The sequence below is a fragment of the Mus musculus genome, chromosome 16, assembly GCF_000001635.26.
Source record: "Mus musculus strain C57BL/6J chromosome 16, GRCm38.p6 C57BL/6J".
Classification (NCBI taxonomy): Eukaryota; Metazoa; Chordata; class Mammalia; order Rodentia; family Muridae; genus Mus; species Mus musculus.
The window spans coordinates 78,335,883-78,357,758 of NC_000082.6; the positions used below are offsets into that span (position 1 = coordinate 78,335,883).

At 41.3% G+C, this 21,876-nt stretch overlaps 1 protein-coding gene across 6 annotated transcripts in view; it reads left to right on the top strand.

The window, feature by feature from the left end:
- The window catches only part of Cxadr (coxsackie virus and adenovirus receptor), a 58,560-nt gene that overhangs the window by 34,657 nt on the left and 2,027 nt on the right, over positions 1-21,876 (top strand). For 3 of the 6 annotated variants that reach the window (XM_030248956.1, XM_006522883.4, XM_017316864.2), the window contains one exon: positions 306-4,873. In XM_030248956.1, the coding sequence (XP_030104816.1) occupies positions 306-570 (265 nt within the window). In that variant the 3' untranslated portion in view covers positions 571-4,873. Of the gene's footprint in view, positions 1-305; positions 4,878-21,876 lie in introns of those variants that run through there. The other 3 variants (XM_006522884.4, NM_009988.4, NM_001025192.3) reach the window with 2 other exon arrangements.

A 21,876-nucleotide genomic window follows, 5' to 3' on the forward strand; every position in this document is an offset into this window, starting at 1 on the left:
GGGCAGAATATGTATATGTCTCTGTGCGCTCTTAAGTATTAATGTTAAGGCTGAGCTACATGATCATAGATGCTAGGATATGAAAATGAGACGTCTTCCTCAGTACACAGTATGAAGCATACGCGTTTGTACAAAAGCCATAGTTACTGTTCCTTATGGTCTGACCAAGATAATAGATTGGGAAAGGCACACAGTTAATGCTGTGACGCCTTCCTCCGCAGCGTTTGTACTTTTGTATTTATCCATAATTTAAGTTTTTAGAAACTCAGTTATCTTTAGCATGTGCTGGGGATTTTGTTTTCCAGGGAAGATGTGCCTCCTCCAAAGAGTCGGACATCCACTGCCAGGAGCTATATTGGCAGCAACCATTCCTCCCTGGGATCCATGTCCCCCTCTAACATGGAGGGGTATTCCAAGACGCAGTATAACCAAGTCCCCAGTGAAGACTTTGAACGTGCGCCTCAGAGCCCGACTCTGGCACCCGCTAAGGTAGCTGCCCCTAATCTCAGTCGAATGGGAGCGGTTCCTGTGATGATTCCTGCACAGAGCAAGGACGGGTCTATAGTATAGAACTCCGCACCTCTCTGTTCTGCTGTCCGTGGCTCGTTTCTTCTCTTGACATATCAACATTTATTCTATTCTAAATTTTGTTAACAGTAGCCCATATATATAATATATATGTGTGTGTATGTGTATATATACACATGTGTACACATATACGTATATGTACACATGTGTATATATGCATAATATATATGCATATATACGCACTTATATATGCATATATATATATGAAGAAGTTTATAAGAATCATACTCCATAAGATTTTTTTGGTTATTGTGAAACAATAAAGGCTTAAGAGTAATAGCATTGACCATCTGGAAAATTTGGGGTTTCTTACCAAGTTGATTTTAAGGCCCTTATCTTATATCTGAAGAAAGATATAGCACTTTGAATATGATGTCATGGGTGAAGAAATTTGTGAGTTTACACACATCCCAAGTTGATTCTTGAATCATCTGAAAATGATACTTCGTAGTTTCTACCATTATTTTCAGGATATCTGTCTCATTTATTGATGAACATCAGTATCTCTCAAATTGAAAAACAAATCCATGGAAAAACTGCTTAATGTATGAATTTGTTTTTATAGTCTGAGAATTCTAAGTGTATTTGGTTACCTGTAAAAGTAGGAGACATGACTGTTTTAGAAATGACTAGTTTTCTTTCTAAGTCATTCCTAAACATCTATGACACGATTTCTTTCCTGTCTTTTTTTCTTTTGTTGCTGTTTGGAGATAGGGCCTCAGTGTGTTCGTTGCCTAGGCTGGCCTCAAATCCTGATCCTTCTGCTCCCTGAATGCTGGGCTCTCAAGGCTGTATGGCTGTAGAACAGTTTCCTAAGCATTTAACCGGTACACTACAGAGGTAGCAGGAAGCAGGAAGCTTTAGTGCACTACAAAAGAAGCGTCCGCTACACAGAGCTGAAACCCTTGATGCTGCATGGGTCGGGGTAGGGGGAGGATCGATGAGGACAGTGTCTGTGCCTCGCTCGGGGCCTGTGGACTGCTGCAATCCTGAGCAGGCAGGGTGAGGGTGGCAGATTTATGGGTCTGTAGCTAAACACTGCCCTTCTACTGTAAGTGATGGTTTTGCAATTGGAAAGGAAGGAACAGAGGGAGGGAAGGGAGAGAGGGACAGAAGGAACGAAAGGAAGGAAGAAAGGAAAGAAAACTGTTAATTCACTTATCTGGATGAGAATTCTCAAATTACTGATTTTTAAATGTGTGTTTTTGTTTTGTGGCAGACCGTACTGCACATTTTATGTTGTAATCTAGGCTTTTGAGTTGTAGTACGGTTCCTGGAGGCTATTTTTTTCCTCTAAGAGTCAGTGAACAAAGAGATTTGAGGCAAGTTAAGTGTCTTCCCTGGTCCTGAATTCCAGACTTGAGCAATGTGCTTGCTGGCCCGTGGCCGCACCTGCCTCTCTCTAGCTGTCAGAAATCAAGTCTGAGTCTTAGTTTTGTGAAAGTGACTTACTCTTAAAAGAAATTTTAAAAGGAGTAAAGGGAATACTCCTACCTGCCAAATGTATTAAATATAGTTTTCGTAGGAAAAAAAAAGTGAATTTATTGTATATCCCTTAAGATTGTGAGGGAGTGTGTGTAGCGTGTATTGAGCCAGCATTTCCTTTATAGTAGATAAGGTCTGTAATAAAAGATTTCATTAACTGCAAAACCTTTCCCCTAGGGAATTGGTCCCTGCTAATCTCTTCAGGTGCTGTGCTGGTAAATGCTACATTATAAATTAATGTTGGCATGCATTTACGACTAAGCAGAATAATGTGTATACTTTTAAATGGTGAATTTAAACTGAATGTCCATGTAATGGATTCGTGTACAGTTTTACATATTTGGAAGCATTTTTTTTAAACTAGGTTTAAACCTCACGTAAAATCACTTTTTATATTTGTGTTGTCTTCATCTGTGCCTTTTTAGGTAAATTTAATTTCTACAATGACTTTCTGGTGCCTATGAGCTAGCTATCACCTACCTTGAAGGTGCTTAGAGGTGAAGGTACTGTTTTCAAAAGCACATCACTGTGGCTTTCTACCCTTAGAGTCCCCCTCTCGCCTTCTCTCCTCTGCTTTTCTTGATGTCACTTAAATAATACCACTGTTTATTAGGATTTAAAAGAAAGTCACACCCTCAGTACGCTTTGACCGTGCTTCTAGTTTATAACCATAGCCATGTTTGACTTTCAGATGTTTGGCATTTTTATAAGATATTACAAGAATAAACTGGAATGCAGCTTGTAATGGTTTCGAGAATGGTAATGAAGATTATGCTAGGTAGAAAACACTACAAAAGCAGATGTGTGGAATCTTTTCCTTTTCCTAGACTTTGTATTTATTTAAAGGCAAACAAAACCTAGAGTATCCCGCTATTTTTAGTCTAGATCTGTAGCAACTATAATCTGAAAGAGAAACTTGTTTAAAAAAAAAACAAACACTGTGAACCCCAACAGGCCTGGAGGATCAAGAATCAGAGACATAGTTGATTTTTTAGGCTTTGGCCTGCAGCGCTTCTCATTGTTAGCCTCAGTTTCCCCCAAAGGTCAGACAAGTACTAGCAATTTCCCAGACAACCTCACTGATTTTAGTCAACCAAGGAGCAAGTACTTGCTCTAGAATCAATGTTGGTAATGGTCAACAGCTCATCGGCCGTGCTGGCGCATCTTAACGTAGAGCCAGTGTGAGTTCAGGGCCAGCACTGTCTTCCCAGCAGACCTTTCTGATTCCGCGCTATACACGAGAGACTTATTAACCCATATTGTGATGTTCCAAGAACATTAAAACATCTCTGGAGTGAAATGACACTCGTCTGTGTTCTGAATACAGAACAGTTTATGAGTATTAATTTATTGATAATCTTAGTAGTATTTTCCTGTTAGAAAGCCTCCCCTTCTGCTCAGAGGCTGGCATCAATTTTTGTGATTTTGTAGTTACATAGACAAGTACTTCCTTAAATTTGAGTTATCTACCAAGGATTTATTAGTATGGAGACAGACTGAGTGTGTTTAGTGGGGAAGATCCATATAGACTATGGAAATGCCTAATTTCTGGCACATGTGACTGTGCACATCATCTATGATCCCTGAACTCAGAGGCACAGGACGATCATGGCTTTGAGGCCAGTAGCCAGTTCAAAGCAAGCCTGAGCTTCCCCGAGCGACCTGGCACCGAGAGACTGGACTCAGTAGTACAGCATTTTCTCTAGAATGGGCAAAAAGAATGAGGTCTGAATCTGAATTCTTTTAAAGAAATGAATTTCAGACTGTACCCTGGGAATTAGATTACGTGGAGAGGCAAGTAAGCTTTTTGATTAAAAAGAACTCACTGCATGGAGTTGGCTATTCTTTAATGTGTGACTTATGAAATAACTACTGTCTCTGTGTGTACAGCATGTAAATTTGAAGCTATGTGAATGTTCATTCATAGGTTTCTGGGGTTTTTTTCTAAAATATTTCCAATAGTGTTTAGAGTGTTCTCAGCTGCCTTATTTCAGTGTGAACAGATAACATTCCTATTTTATGTGGTGAATGCTTTAAATGTGTCACTTACAGAGTAGTTGTAGAAAACAGCTGGCACGATTTTAAGTGGTTTGCGACATTATATATTATATATGTACATATATGTTTATAACATTATTGTGTTTCATAGTATAACTGTTCTGGGCAAGTTTTAATATTTCAAATGCCTCTGGATATTCCAGCAATAAAGGCAACATGTTCTGCAGTCAAATTTCTCGTTTGCCTACTTTGACACTAAAATAATCTGTATTTGAGCAATATTCCTTTTGAAAATATTATAGAATGAGGGAATAAATTTGTGAATTGTGGTTATTTCTCCTTTAGGAAGGCTGACCATTTGTTTACCTTCCTTGAATGTGACCTTAAATTTTAAGTTCAGGCTTACAAACTATGTCCCAGTTTGTAATTTAGAGAATAGAGGCCATCAGTTGGGCTTGTTGTTGATTCAGACACTAAGAAGTCTGCCAAAGACGAGCTTTGGGATTTCTGCTAATTTGTTTAATGACACAGGTGCTGAGAAGGACCACAGTTCACCAACTGACTTATTCTTGTCCCTAATCGTGAATTTTGGCAATAAACACAGTTGTATTAAGAACACTAATTTGACACCCACATTTGCAAAGTTATAGTGTCAGTTTCAGATTTTGTATTTCAAATATCTGGATTACATATTCAATGATGCAGATTTCAAAGTTTGTAAGAACAGTTTTGTCTAAACACAGAACCTTGCTCTTAGTTTTGTGACCTTGTGTACTTTTGAAATAAAATGAAGAAAGCAGTCCCCTGCCTTGCGGTGTGGCTTTATTTTGCTTTGACAGACATCTACCAAAGCTTCAGTGTGTCTTTCCTTCCAGCTTTCCTGTACCAAACCTCTTTCAACCTCATCCCTTGAACAAGGAGAATAAAGAAAGATCATATATTAGTTAAACATTCATATGTTGTTTGCCACTCCATACAAACGCCAGTGTACAATGTGAAGCTTATGGAATTCCATAATTTTAGAAATCAACTCACATTTTTTCCAGTGAATTAAAAGTGTTTATAAATACATATTAAACGTATAAACACGTTTTGGTCCCTTCCTGCTGCTTTAACAGAATCTCTCATTCTGGGTTATCTATAAACAAACTCTGCCTACGGTTCTGGAAGCCGGGAAACCCAAGACCATAGCACCAGATTGTCTGATAGAGCCTGTTCCGTTGTGTCGTCCTAAAGTGGAATGGGGAGATGAGCAAGCCCATTCATGCCTTTCCTAAGGACACCGATTCCAACCAAGAGGGTGGATCCCTCCTGACGGGCCATTTTCCAAAGGGCACCCCCTACCCCATCACATTAGCCACTGAGGGTTGATTCAGGATGAGAATTTCAGGAGAGCATAAACATTCCGAGCACAGCAGCAAGGATCTCCTAGTTTAAAGCTATTTTCATGGACTTGAAATGCTGCTTTCAAGAAAATGGGGCCTTGAAGTTCCGGTAAGAATGCTGTTGGAGAATAACAGGGTCATTTACTAGGCTCTCTCAGCCCCAGTGTTGCCAAGCAACTGTCCTGTGCATGGTAGAATGGGAGTGGCAGGTCTGGCTTCTACTCATTAGATGTCAGTAGTACCCTTGCCCCTACCCCAGTTGTTAAAATGAAAAGTGTCTTTAAACATTGCTTACTGTCCCCGCACTGCCTAGGGTAGAAGGTGGATCAGGTCCCCTTGAGAAACAATGGCTCACAGAGTATAAGATTTCCTACTCGGGTCAAGATGATGAACACAGCACATGAAAGAAGCTGTGTTGGAATGCTGGGGATTACTGCTTGCTTCACTTAACTGTTATTTCATGAGCTTAGACTGGTGGCAGTTCCCCTACCTCATGAAGTGTTGGAAGGTCTTAGAGAATTGGCATGATGACAATTTTTATTCGTGTTCATCTTTGATATCCGAGATGCTCCTAATGATACATGGAATATCACACCTGTATGTTAAAGTTCTCATTACAATGAAATGTCAGGTGAAAATATGGTGCAAACTTGAATGCCTTTAACACAGACCACATTTTAACCTTACTAACTCTAAAGACCAGATGATAGCTTGGCTCGCCAAGTAAACAGTGCAGCATGTTAAGTAACTTATTACTAAATTAAAGTGGTCTAATAAGTTTCTAAGCCATAAATGAATATAACTTCAAAATGCAGTAATGGCAACAGAGGACAGGCTGGCCCCAAAAACCAAGCTCAGGGCTTCAAGGTTTCCTGCTGGTGGCTCTGAGGTAGGAGCCAAGTTACTAAAATGACTTTTCACTGTTGTGAAGTCTTACATAGAAAAGAGAACAGCAAGGAAGTCCTGGTGAGGCTTAAGTAACAAAGACTTGATGTCTCCAAGTTCTGAGGCCAGAGGGCCAGTCAAGGCAGAGACAGGGATTCCTCTCTCTAGGAGCTGCGAGGTGGACTGTTCCAAGCATCTGTTATGGCTTTTCCATGGGTCTTTTCTCCCTGATTCCTTCACACTGTTTTTCCTCTATAAATACCTGTCTCTGTCCATATTTCCTCTTTGAGGACCTCGGTCATACTGCACTTATACCCAACAGAGACCTCATCTGACATAACTATAATATCTATAGTCAGAGTAGCTCCCAACTAATGCAATAAGGATTACGTTTCCACATAAGAATTTGGGGTGGTGGGGACAGCTCAACTCATAGCAGCAATGGGTGCAAACTCCAAAGGCAGGCCCTAACCAGTCAAAATTTATATGGAATATCTGCAGAGGGTTTCAAGACAGGGCCAACTCTGTAGATCAGGATGGTTTCAAACTCCAATCTGCTCCCCTCTGCCTCCCAAGTTCTGGGATTAAAGGCATGCACCAGTGCCCACCATTACTTTACAATGACTTCTTATCAACAAAAGTGACACACCCACTTGCCTTGTCCTTTCTCCAGTCTCCTATCTTTCAAAAACAAAATGGGATGGTGATGCTGTTTAAGCTCGCACTTGCCAAGTGGAAGCAGATGAGCTGCCCACCAGTTTGTCTTCGTGACTCTTGCTGAGAAGATGCAAGGACTTGCAGAGACACAGAACTAAATGGTGTGTCTTTTTAAGTTAATAACTGGATCTGAATAGCTTTCTTTAGTTTTGGGTTTTGTTTTGTCTTAATTGTGTTTCAGACAGTAATAATGAAGGCGATCCAGTGCGAGACACGAGACAAACCCTCACCAGTGTGTTTCTATTCCCAGTTCCTCTCCAAAAAGCTGCACATCAAATTCTGTTAGTTTGTGAATAGGTTATTCAGAGAGCAAAAGGAGAAATCAGTATGATCAGTGTCATGTCTTGTTTCAGGGATTTCCTATACGTACACAAGGTTGCTAATTTATGTGTTTTAAAGCACATCCTATTTATTTTTAAAAGTTAGTACTGTCAGGATTGGTCACAAGGGAGAAAGTATTAGATTTTAGGTTGAAGCAACTTAGTGGAAAACTGAAGTGGGACAGAAAACTGAACACTTCATATTTGACTTGTGTTGAGAACAGCTCTATTATAGGCATAAAGGACATGAAGGTTTTCTTTAATACAGGCAAAATATTAACTGGCAACTGAGTTACACACCTGGAACAAAACAATCATTACTGTAGGCAAAAAGTGCGAAGAAGCAAGATGGTAGCCCACAGTGCACGTAACCATGGCAGACAATTTATAGAGAGGGGAAAGAGAGCAGTTACAAGCCTTGCCATGTAAATGTCGTAAATGAGGCCACGGAACTGTGTTTTGAACATGAGAGGAAGGAATTTCCTTGACCAGGGAGCTGGCAATGCTGACATGCCTGTTTTTCTGGAGCATGCGAGTGCTGGATTGGACATCAAAGGTTGGGACTTAGGAGGTGTGTGTGTTAGTGCTCATACTTCCGTGTAGATGAAGATGGGAGACCAAACCCTATAGGGAAACAGGGAAATGAGCTGTGTGTTCAGATGTCTGAGCTGGGATTTAGGATTCAGTGCTGTCAGGCCGTGCAAAAGAGGGAAGAAAAACAAAAACAGATGTCGCGGTTTACATCAGAAAGTTCAATCGAGCAGATTCTCAGTGGTCTTAGTTGTGGATAATTCACAGCTGCTCTCATTTTAGTGCTAGTAAGCCACTGCCAAGTACATTTCTAACAATATCTCTCAGTGTATATAGAGTTTCTTCAAGTTGCTGGAACTTCTACACAGAACAGTTCTATGGAATCAGCACAGACTAAGTGAACGAAAGAATGAATTATTTTGCCCTTTAAGAGAAAATGACGAAGTGGCATATTAGGTTAGCTATTCCTACATGAATTTGGCCACCGGCAGTGTGTTCTTTTAATGTTAAGTAGGGCAGTTTCCCTCTCACAGTCCCAGAACTGTCAGCAGTCAGAACATTTCCAGGGACAGTAGGACTGAGGAATGGAGACCGGTAACTGTTAACACGTAGTCTTGTAAAGTTGACACTCTTCTACAGAGCACCAGGCTTTTAACAAAAGTTGAGTGCTTCTATGTGTTCACGGAAACCACGCAAATCAAGATTAAAGTTCTCCAAAATGTAAAATGGGTCGTCCCTGTCAACTAAAATGTTCTGATATGTTCACAGCACTTCAGTATGTAATTTATGAGTTTGAAATTTCTTACGATGTTATAAGCAAACAAGAAGCCACAGTTAAGTAAAAAAAAGTTAAGTAGCAATTCAGACTGTACAAGGGAATGCCAATAGACAAAATATATTAAAAAAAAAAAGAAAACAGATGTCTGTGGCAGTGGCAGGAATGACATCAGACTCAGATAGTTTTGAGGTGGTAATTTATGGAATCTTTTCAACACACATTATTAACTTTGTACATCTTGTACTTTAGTCCTGAAGTAACACTTGAAATCTGTCAGGATGTCCAAGCCACCAATGATTTGTTCAATGCTGACAGTTGAAAATTGACTCCACAACCCTTGACATCAGGAACAGCCTATTTAAATGACTGATCACTAAAATGTTGACAGACTAAGATAGAAATACAGCCCTTTTACAGTTTGCTCAGAGATATGGCTTATGAAGCCTTAGCATTGTCTCAGCTCTCTTAAGGAGTTCCTTTTGAATTCTTTGAGGCCGTGAAGTTTCCTGCAGTGGAGCAGAAATGCAGGTCTACTCAGTTTCTCATCTCACAGAATGGGTTTTGTTTACTGTCTTTCGTCTTACCACGACCGCATGGCAGCATAAAGCTAGCCACCTAAGGGAGGGAAGTTTGTCCTGCAGGATGCTACGGTCGTCCTATAGTCATCTGGGCACTGTTTGCAAACCAGGATGGCTCTTGCTATACGTGCACATTTCACTACTGGAGACTTGCCAATTTGGAAGTTACAAGTCAGGGAACATGTTTGGGAAGAAAATTTGGTAAGAATTGGTATTTCAGAAGAGGTTGTTTTAAAGCCAGATATAGGTAAATTATTATTAAAACCACACTACCAGAAATATTACTATATATATTATTTGATTCATCATCATATACATACAGAAATAAAGGCAAGGTCCAGTAAGGTTTTGGGTTTTTTGTTTTTTTTTCCCTTTCCACTTCACAAGGCCTTATAAAACAAAACACATCTCCTGATCATTGGTCTACTGTTTTTCTAGAAACCTTGCTTTCTTGCCATTGAGGAAAACTAATAGGAGGGTAGTTAGTGGGGGACCCTCTTGAAACCATTACCAGTCTCTCTTGGCAACAGCAGCCAGGAAGGTCACTCTCCCCGTTAGCTGCTTGAAACTATTTTCAATAGGTGCTCTAGATCCCTGTCTTGATGCTAGTGGTGGTCCCAGTGTAGTATGTGCTTGACAAGAGCTAAGTATTGTTTGGAGTGAACTCTTTCAGATACTTGCTGTGATTCAAGATTTCAAGTAACTGGTATACATTGGTTTTATCAAATATGAGATAATAGAAAAAATAAAAAACTGATTCTGGGGCTGGGAGGATGTATATAGTTTGGAACAGTTGCTCAATACACACAATACATTCTAGGCAAGCCCTGTACCTGAGTGACATCCCCAACCAGAGAGATTTTGTACAGCCCCTAACTTGGCTATATTTGTTTTCCTAGCTGTACGCTGATCGCATACAGGGCACAAAAAATTAGAAAAAAATTTTTTGAGAAAGGTCTTCATTCTATAACCTAGGTTGGCCTGGAACCCACTACGTAGCCCAGGCTGGCTTCAAACTTGGGTAGATCCTCCTGCCTCAGGGTCTTGAGTTGGGATGACAAGTATAAGCTACCATACCAGTTTAAACACATTAAAGACTGCTCCCAGGCTGGAGCTCTAGGGCAAAGGCTGATGGTCCCCAGCCTCCTTCAGCCCCATCACCTTACTTTCACTGCCGTGGAGACGAGTCTGGTTATTGCTCTATACCACATACACGCAATGTTTCCAGTTTCATGAATGACCACGTTTGCCTGTGTTGTATACTTACAAGTTCGCAGTCAGGGGATTATTTTGTACATTTCAGGCCCCTGGAGTGATTACTCCCCGTCACCATCAGCACTATAAATTATATAGTGACATACTTGACGGGACATTTAAGAGATCTGCAGCCTACTGTCAAATGACAAAGACTCATTAACCCAATAAGGAACATACATATTAACTGTGAGACTGAAAACACCTTTTCCATATGCTAATCTAAGAGCGGTGCCGAGAAGGAAACGTGGCGTCCTCCCTCCTCTAACATTTCAGCAGAGGCTGTATCTGCCACAGGGGTGAAGTACTTACCACTTCTATGACATAAAAACATAGTAATAAAGAAATGTTAATTGTATACAACTATGAACACTTAACAATTTCTACCACTATAGCTATACCTCTTAACATTTCACATCAAGGGGTCAGTACTTGGAATCCAACCTTTAGCTCTGACAATAAAAAGATTATGATGCCCTCTTGTGGACAATGACTTTTAGAGGGGTTTTATTTTTCATTAAAATTTAACTTATATTTCATTAAAATCTAGCCTAACAGATCTACTAGAAACAACACCTCATTGTTTCCTTTAAAAAGTAAATAAGTAAAAAATATCACATAGTATTATTAACAGTGCAAGACAATGTGTAAACTTTTGTTCCTCAGCTCTTAAAAGCTTGCATTCTAGAGTTACAGTGCCCGAGTTCAAAGTTCTCTAGTTACAGTACCAGGCAGTTTAATACTCAGTATTCTCTCTGTAAGGCACACAGTATCAGGACACACACACACACACACACACACACACACACACACACACACACACACACAGGGTTGTGGTGGAACAGAAAGTACAGTACTTAATTCCCAAGAGGCTAGGTGCAATTCATTATGTGTATACATATACACGAACTACCACTGCATAAGCCTGAAGATTAGGTTTTTTGTTTTGTTTTGTTGTTTTGTGAGATAAAGCCTAGCCATACAGTGTATGCTGGCTGGCCTTGAACTTGTAATCTTCCTGCCTCGGGCACCCAAGTGCTGAGACTTTCATGCGTATGCCACCCTGGGCAGGTACTGAGCAGGTCCTATCATCAGTCCTGACCTCATGGAAAGAAACACACTGAGTGTTAATGCTTGCCCGGTACCACAGCATCTTACAGCTCTCATTTCACAATGAGCAAGGTCTAAGCCAGGCCTGGTGGCTCCTACCCATAATCCCAATCCCTCGGAGGTAGAGACAGGGGAAGGGGGAGTTCAAGGCCCTTCTCAGCTCTATGGCGAGTATGAGGACTGTGTGCCTCACAGACCTTGTGTCAAGAACAAGCAAACGAACCCTCTATGCCACATTCCATTCTCATGACATTCCGCACGTTATCGCAGCCCTGTCACAGACCAGGACGTTCTCTGTAAGGCAGACTCAGGTCACTCTTTTACTGGCTTTATGCTCTTGCACTACACGGGGGCGTTATAATCCTTCACTATTGCAAAGGTTTCGACAAAGCATTTTGTATATCAAGTATGTATTTCTTGTGTATGTCCACAGGCTATTTCTCATCTTGTATTAGCTAAAAATAAACGAATTGACCTTAAAATGCTTTTTTAGATGCTTTTACTCCCCCAGGAAAAAGGTTGTGAAGTCAGGGCTTCCAGTTCAGTGTTCTATGGGATTCCTGAGTGTGTGAGAAAGTGGGTCTCCGATTCTTGTTTTCTCTCTTGGGCTCTTTCTTTCTATTTGTTTATTGTGTTAGTTTTTATCATAGCATATCATAATATCCCTTTAAAATAAATTTTTTTTTAAAAAGCCATTAAAAAAAGGTTATGGAGTATGAACGTTTAGCAGAAAAATCCAAAGAAGCAGAATAGAATTGTCTGTATTTAGCCCCTTTCTCCTTCTTCTGAATATACTGTCAAAATAGTGTTTTACTCATACAACACACAGCATTTTAGATAGGATACTTTCATGTTTCCACCTATAATATTTTGTTATTATTACTTTATCCATTCTTTTTTTCATAGCCACATAGCATTTTTCATACTACCTTGTATAGATGGTTTAAATTTTATTTAGTTGCTCATTTGTTATGGCTATTTTTTTTTGTCACCCAAAAATATACTAAACACTTTTACATAGATGATAGCCCCATCCAAGTACTTCTGTAGATAAATTTCTTGAAGTAGTTGCTAGGTGAAAACATACACACCTTAAAAGTCTAACTGCCTTTCAAAAGGCTGTATTCCTTTAAACCTCTATTTCGACATGTTCTAAACAAGGGACATTACCATTAAATGATAGGTTTTCTAACTGATACATCTCAAAGGTTGGGATATGCCAATACACAATAATGGGGATTATCACTCCTGCCTCGTGGGTTAAGCAAATAATCTTGCCCAGCATCTGCAGTCTTTCAACCATTACTAGTGAAGCTGATAAATGTTTGTACTGGCCTCAGCACTATAAAGGCGACCGACACACCAGACAGCTAATGCAGCAGAGATGCTGTCCCCACATCTCACTGATGTATGCTGTCAGCCCTGCTGATGTGTGTAGATCATAACGGTGTTTTCAAGCCCTATGAAATTCCTAAGTTCCTATGACTATTTCTAACCTTTATGAACGTTCTTTCTGTAGCTACTCCATTTTGAGGGTAGAAACAATGCAATAAACATCAAGCCAGAGCAGTAAGAGTGGCAATACCCTTACAAGTCCACATGCTTTTGATAACTATTAAATAATTGTTTTAGTCCTTACGTTAAAGGTGGGTGGCCTTCTGCTATAGACTTGGAAGCAGGTGACCATTTCTGCAATGTTTAGAGTGTACACATTTTACATAGGAATTGCAGCTTTCCCTCATTTGCCTTGGATAACAGACGTCCAGTGAATGCCCCAGGCGGCATGTATAATACAGGGGCAATACTGTGTTTCCCAGGGAGCGTCCTAGGTACTGCCTCACTAACCAGAATCTAATGCCAGAGAAAATGTGGGGAAACTTGGCCAAAGTAATTGGTAACATTGTGTCCTAGGTTAAATAACCAAAAAAAAAAATGATAATAAAAAAACAGCAGAATGCCCGACTTGGGCATTGCTATATTATTTCTCTTACCTGGATCTTCTTGGCCAGTTCCTGTCTTGTCCATTAGGCCATACTGCTACTGAAATTCAATTTACAGTTCAAATAAATGAAATCATTGTCTAAGGTTTTGGGGTTTTGTTTGTTTTGTTTTGTTTTGTTTTCTTGAGACAGGGTTTCTCTGTATAGCCCTGGCTGTCCTGGAACTCACTTTGTAGACCAAGCTGGCCTCGAACTCAGAACTCCGCCTGCCTCTGACTCCCGAGTGCTGGGATTAAGGCGTGTGCCACCATGCCCGGCAACCTAAGGTTTTAGTGTTCCTTTTCAGACATAACTGAATAGTCTGTAACAAGGAAGTAAGATTAATGGCCAATATAGACATTTAATTCATTTTCACTTAACATAAATCTCTGCCTAAGTTTCCTTCTGTCAAGTCTTGACCTACCCTCACAAGCTCCAGTAGTTGGTAGGCTTTGCATAGGTACCAAACAGGATGTGGTGTTGAGGCCACAGAGCACAGGCTTTTAAGTTGAGGCTTAAGTTAGCTTGCTGTCACCTTGGACATCTTTTGCTTCCCTCAGAGCCCTTATTCAATTGAATAAACATGGCACAAATCATGAGATGACTATGAGGGTCAAATTATCACAAAACTGACAGCTTTGAAGTCAACTTAAATCATTTATCTTGGCTGAACGTTACACTGTACTATAGTCAAAATGTTTTGCGAGTCGCCATCTTGGTTCCGGGACTCAGCAGAACTTAGGAAATTAGTCTGAACAGGTTAGAGGGTGCGCCAGAGAACCTGACAGCTTCTGGGACGGGCAGAAGCACAGAGCCGCTGAGGCAGCAGCCTGGGCGGGCCGCAGACAACCGGCCACCATCCGGACCAGAGGACAGGTGTCCGCCTGGCTTGGGAGGCGACCTCAGCCTCAGCAGCAGCGGTCGCCATCTGGGTTCCGGGACTCCGCGGGACCTAGGAAATTAGTCTGAACAGGTTAGAGGGTGCACCAGAGAACCGGACAGCTTCTGGGACGGGCGGAAGCACAGAGCCGCTGAGGCAGCAGCCTGGGCGGGCCGCAGATAACCGGCCACCATCCGGACCAGAGGACAGGTGTCCGCCTGGCTTGGGAGGCGACCTCAGCCTCAGCAGCAGCGGTCGCCATCTGGGTTCCGGGACTCCGCGGGACCTAGGAAATTAGTCTGAACAGGTTAGAGGGTGCGCCAGAGAACCTGACAGCTTCTGGGACGGGCGGAAGCACAGAGCCGCTGAGGCAGCAGCCTGGGCGGGCCGCAGACAACCGGCCACCATCCGGACCAGAGGACAGGTGTCCGCCTGGCTTGGGAGGCGGCCTCAGCCTCAGCAGCAGCAGTCGCCATCTTGGTTCCGGGACTCAGCAGAACTTAGGAAATTAGTCTGAACAGGTTAGAGGGTGCGCCAGAGAACCTGACAGCTTCTGGGACGGGCAGAAGCACAGAGCCGCTGAGGCAGCAGCCTGGGCGGGCCGCAGACAACCGGCCACCATCCGGACCAGAGGACAGGTGTCCGCCTGGCTTGGGAGGCGACCTCAGCCTCAGCAGCAGCGGTCGCCATCTGGGTTCCGGGACTCCGCGGGACCTAGGAAATTAGTCTGAACAGGTTAGAGGGTGCACCAGAGAACCGGACAGCTTCTGGGACGGGCGGAAGCACAGAGCCGCTGAGGCAGCAGCCGGGGCGGGCCGCAGATAACCGGCCGCCATCCGGACCAGAGGACAGGTGTCCGCCTGGCTCGGGAGACGGCCTCGGCCTCAGGAGCAGCGGTCACCATCTTGGTTCCAGGACTCCCTGGAACTTAGGATTTTAGTCTGCACAGGTGAGAGTCTGCACCACAGAAGCTGACAGCTTCTGGGAACTGCCAAAGCAACACAGTGTCTGAGAAAGGTCCTGTTTTGGGCCTTCTTCTTCGGCCAGGAGGAGGTCCAAATACAAGATATCTGCGCACCTTCCCTATAAGAGAGCTTGCCAGCAGAGAGTGCTCTGAGCACTGAAACTCAGAGGAGAGAATCTGTCTCCCAGGTCTGCTGAGAGACGGTAACAGAATCACCAGAAGAACAATCTCTAAACAGAGTCAACTATAACTACTAACTCCAGAGATTACCAGATGGCGAAAGGTAAACGGAGGAATCCTACTAACAGGAACCAAGACCACTCACCATCATCAGAACCCAGTACTCCCACTTCGCCCAGTCCAGGGCACCCCAACACACCCGAAAACCTAGACCTAGATTTAAAAGCATATCTCATGATGATGGTAGAGGACATCAAGAAGGACTTTAATAAATCACTTAAAGAAATACAGGAGAACACTGCTAAAGAGTTACAAGTCCTTAAAGAAAAACAGGAAAACACAATCAAACAGGTAGAAGTCCTTACAGAAAAAGAGGAAAAAACATACAAACAGGTGATGGAAATGAACAAAACCATACTAGACCTAAAAAGGGAAGTAGAAACAATAAAGAAAACTCAAAGTGAGGCAACACTGGAGATAGAAACCCTAGGAAAGAAATCTGGAACCATAGATTTGAGCATCAGCAACAGAATACAAGAGATGGAAGAGAGAATCTCAGGTGCAGAAGATTCCATAGAGAACATCGGCACAACAATCAAAGAAAATGGAAAATGCAAAAAGATCCTAACTCAAAATATCCAGGAAATCCAGGACACAATGAGAAGACCAAACCTACGGATAATAGGAGTGGATGAGAATGAAGATTTTCAACTTAAAGGGCCAGCAAACATCTTCAACAAAATTATTGAAGAAAACTTCCCAAATATAAAGAAAGAGATACCTATGAACATACAAGAAGCCTACAGAACTCCAAATAGACTGGACCAGAAAAGAAATTCCTCCCGACACATAATAATCAGAACAACAAATGCACTAAATAAAGATAGAATACTAAAAGCGGTAAGGGAAAAAGGTCAAGTAACATACAAAGGCAAGCCTATCAGAATTACACCAGATTTTTCACCAGAGACTATGAAAGCCAGAAGAGCCTGGACAGATGTTATACAGACACTAAAAGAACACAAATTCCAGCCCAGGCTACTATACCCTGCCAAACTCTCAATTACCATAGATGGAGAAACCAAAGTATTCCACGACAAAACCAAATTCTCACATTATCTCTCCACGAATCCAGCCCTTCAAAGGGTAATAACAGAAAAAAACCAATACAAGAACGGGAACAATGCCCTAGAAAAAACAAGAAGGTAATCCCTCAACAAACCTAAAAGAAGACAGCCACAAGAACAGAATGCCAACTTTAACAACAAAAATAACAGGAAGCAACAATTACTTTTCCTTAATATCTCTTAACATCAATGGTCTCAACTCCCCAATAAAAAGACATAGACTAACAAACTGGCTACACAAACAAGACCCAACATTTTGCTGTTTACAGGAGACACATCTCAGAGAAAAAGATAGACACTACCTCAGAATAAAAGGCTGGAAAACAATTTTCCAAGCAAATGGTATGAAGAAACAAGCTGGAGTAGCCATCCTAATATCTGATAAGATTGACTTCCAACCCAAAGTCATCAAAAAAGACAAGGAGGGGCACTTTGTTCTCATCAAAGGTAAAATCCTCCAAGAGGAACTCTCAATTCTGAATATCTATGCGCCAAATACAAGGGCAGCCACATTCATTAAAGAAACTTTAGTAAAGCTCAAAGCACACATTGCACCTCACACAATAATAGTGGGAGACTTCAACACACCACTTTCACCAATGGACAGATCATGGAAACAGAAACTAAACAGGGACACACTGAAACTAACAGAAGTGATGAAACAAATGGATCTGACAGATATCTACAGAACATTTTATCCTAAAACCAAAGGATATACCTTCTTCTCAGCACCTCATGGTACCTTCTCCAAAATTGACCACATAATAGGCCACAAAACAGGCCTCAACAGATTCAAAAATATTGAAATTGTCCCATGTATCCTATCAGATCACCATGCACTAAGGCTGATCTTCAATAACAAAAAAAATAACAGAAAGCCAACACTCACGTGGAAACTGAACAACACTCTTCTCAATGATACCTTGGTCAAGGAAGGAATAAAGAAAGAAATTAAAGACTTTTTAGAGTTTAATGAAAATGAAGCCACAACGTACCCAAACCTTTGGGACACAATGAAAGCATTTCTAAGAGGGAAACTCATAGCTCTGAGTGCCTCCATGAAGAAACGGGAGAGAGCACATACTAGCAGCTTGACAACACATCTAAAAGCTCTAGAAAAAAAGGAAGCAAATTCACCCAAGAGGAGTAGACGGCAGGAAATAATCAAACTCAGGGGTGAAATCAACCAAGTGGAAACAAGAAGAACTATTCAAAGAATTAACCAAACGAGGAGTTGGTTCTTTGAGAAAATCAACAAGATAGATAAACCCTTAGCTAGACTCACTAGAGGGCACAGAGACAAAATCCTAATTAACAAAATCAGAACTGAAAAGGGAGACATAACAACAGATCCTGAAGAAATCCAAAACACCATCAGATCCTTCTACAAAAGGCTATACTCAACAAAACTGGAAAACCTGGACGAAATGGACAAATTTCTGGACAGATACCAGGTACCAAAGTTGAATCAGGATCAAGTTGACCTTCTAAACAGTCCCATATCCCCTAAAGAAATAGAAGCAGTTATAAATAGTCTCCCAGCCAAAAAAAGCCCAGGACCAGACGGGTTTAGTGCAGAGTTCTATCAGACCTTCAAAGAAGATCTAATTCCAGTTCTGCACAAACTTTTTCACAAGATAGAAGTAGAAAGTACTCTACCCAACTCATTTTATGAAGCCACTATTACTCTGATACCTAAACCACAGAAAGATCCAACAAAGATAGAGAACTTCAGACCAATTTCTCTTATGAATATCGATGCAAAAATCCTCAATAAAATTCTCGCTAACCGAATCCAAGATCACATTAAAGCAATCATCCATCCTGACCAAGTAGGTTTTATTCCAGGAATGCAGGGATGGTTTAATATACGAAAATCCATCAATGTAATCCACTATATAAACAAACTCAAAGACAAAAACCACATGATCATCTCGTTGGATGCAGAAAAAGCATTTGACAAGATCCAACACCCATTCATGATAAAAGTTCTGGAAAGATCAGGAATTCAAGGCCCATACCTAAACATGATAAAAGCAATCTACAGCAAACCAGTAGCCAACATCAAAGTAAATGGAGAGAAGCTGGAAGCCATCCCACTAAAATCAGGGACTAGACAAGGCTGCCCACTTTCTCCCTACCTTTTCAACATAGTACTTGAAGTATTAGCCAGAGCAATTCGACAACAAAAGGAGATCAAGGGGATACAAATTGGAAAAGAGGAAGTCAAAATATCACTTTTTGCAGATGATATGATAGTATATATAAGTGACCCTAAAAATTCCACCAGAGAACTCCTAAACCTGATAAACAGCTTCGGTGAAGTAGCTGGATATAAAATTAACTCAAACAAGTCAATGGCCTTTCTCTACACAAAGAATAAACAGGCTGAGAAAGAAATTAGGGAAACAACACCCTTCTCAATAGTCACAAATAATATAAAATATCTCGGCGTGACTCTAACTAAGGAAGTGAAAGATCTGTATGATAAAAACTTCAAGTCTCTGAAGAAAGAAATTAAAGAAGATCTCAGAAGATGGAAAGATCTCCCATGCTCATGGATTGGCAGGATCAATATTGTAAAAATGGCTATCTTGCCAAAAGCAATCTACAGATTCAATGCAATCCCCATCAAAATTCCAACTCAATTCTTCAATGAATTAGAAGGAGCAATTTGCAAATTCATCTGGAATAACAAAAAACCTAGGATAGCAAAAACTCTTCTCAAGGATAAAAGAACCTCTGGTGGAATCACCATGCCGGACCTAAAGCTTTACTACAGAGCAATTGTGGTAAAAACTGCATGGTACTGGTATAGAGACAGACAAGTAGACCAATGGAATAGAATTGAAGACCCAGAAATGAACCCACACACCTATGGTCACTTGATCTTCGACAAGGGAGCTAAAACCATCCAGTGGAAGAAAGACAGCATTTTCAACAAATGGTGCTGGCACAACTGGTTGTTATCATGTAGAAGAATGCGAATCGATCCATACTTATCTCCTTGTACTAAGGTCAAATCTAAATGGATCAAAGAACTTCACATAAAACCAGAGACACTGAAACTTATAGAGGAGAAAGTGGGGAAAAGCCTTGAAGATATGGGCACAGGGGAAAAATTCCTGAACAGAACAGCAATGGCTTGTGCTGTAAGATCGAGAATTGACAAATGGGACCTAATGAAACTCCAAAGTTTCTGCAAGGCAAAAGACACCGTCAATAAGACAAAGAGACCACCAACAGATTGGGAAAGGATCTTTACCTATCCTAAATCAGATAGGGGACTAATATCCAACATATATAAAGAACTCAAGAAGGTGGACTTCAGAAAATCAAACAACCCCATTAAAAAATGGGGCTCAGAACTGAACAAAGAATTCTCACCTGAGGAATACAGAATGGCAGAGAAGCACCTGAAAAAATGTTCAACATCCTTAATCATCAGGGAAATGCAAATCAAAACAACCCTAAGATTCCACCTCACACCAGTCAGAATGTCTAAGATCAAAAATTCAGGTGACAGCAGATGCTGGCGTGGATGTGGAGAAAGAGGAACACTCCTCCATTGTTGGTGGGATTGCAGGCTTGTACAACCACTCTGGAAATCCGTCTGGCGGTTCCTCAGAAAATTGGACATAGTACTACCGGAGGATCCAGCAATACCTCTCTTGGGCATATATCCAGAAGATGCCCCAACTGGTAAGAAGGACACATGCTCCACTATGTTCATAGCAGCATTATTTATAATAGCCAGAAGCTGGAAAGAACCCAGATGCCCCTCAACAGAGGAATGGATACAGAAAATGTGGTACATCTACACAATGGAGTACTACTCAGCTACTAAAAAGAATGAATTTATGAAATTCCTAGCCAAATGGATGGACCTGGAGGGCATCATCCTGAGTGAGGTAACACATTCACAAAGGAACTCACACAATATGTACTCACTGATAAGTGGATATTAGCCCAAAACCTAGGATACCCAAGATATAAGATACAATTTCCTAAACACATGAAACTCAAGAAAAATGAAGACTGAAGTGTAGACACTATGCCCCTCCTTAGAAGTGGGAACAAAACACCCTTGGAAGGAGTTACAGAGACAAAGTTTGGAGCTGAGATTAAAGGGTGGACCATGTAGAGACTGCCTTATCCAGGGATCCACCCCATAATCAGCATCCAAACGCTGACACCATTGCATACACTAGCAAGATTTTATCGAAAGGACCCAGATGTAGCTGTCTCTTGTGAGACTATGCCGGGGCCTAGCAAACACAGAAGTGGATGCCCACAGTCAGCTAATGGACGGATCACAGGGCTCCCAATGGAGGAGCTAGAGAAAGTACCCAAGGAGCTAAAGGGATCTGCAACCCTATAGGTGGATCAACATTATGAACTAACCAGTACCCCGGAGCTCTTGACTCTAGCTGCATATGTATCAAAAGATGACCTAGTCGGCCATCACTGGAAAGAGAGGCCCATTGGACACACAAACTTTATATGCCCCAGAACAGGGGAACGCCAGGGCCAAAAAGGGGGAGTGGGCGGGTAGGGGAGTGGGGGTGGGTGGGTATGGGGGGGACTTTTGGTATAGCATTGGAAATGTAAATAAGCTAAATACCTAATAAAAAATGGAAAGAAAAAAAAAAAATGTTTTGCTACAGTTAAAAAAAAAAAGTACACCCTATAAGTTTGCATTTTATTACTAACACTGTAGAACTTACCAAAGAATTTATATTTTTCAAACATCCACATTGAACTTAACCTCTATAATCTAGAGCTCTGCTGTTATGCCTACAAATACAAAACGGGAGATTAAAACAAATTATCGTTATTCAGTCACAAGCCACTCCTCCTGCTTGAAACTCTCTAATAAAGGTTTTAAGGTGAATTAATTGATTGTTTTGATCAATCCTGTAAGGGACACATTAACTCAGCCTTAAGTTCCATTAACAAGAACCCCATGCCCACCAAAACATAAAGAGCCAATAGCTGAGAGGTAATTTGTTTTCAGTAGTTAATAGACTGCAAAAGCTTTACTGTTGGAGGCTTTATTACAACGTGAACTGAACCTTTAAACCAGGTAGATGAATCAAGTTCACAGTTTCATACAG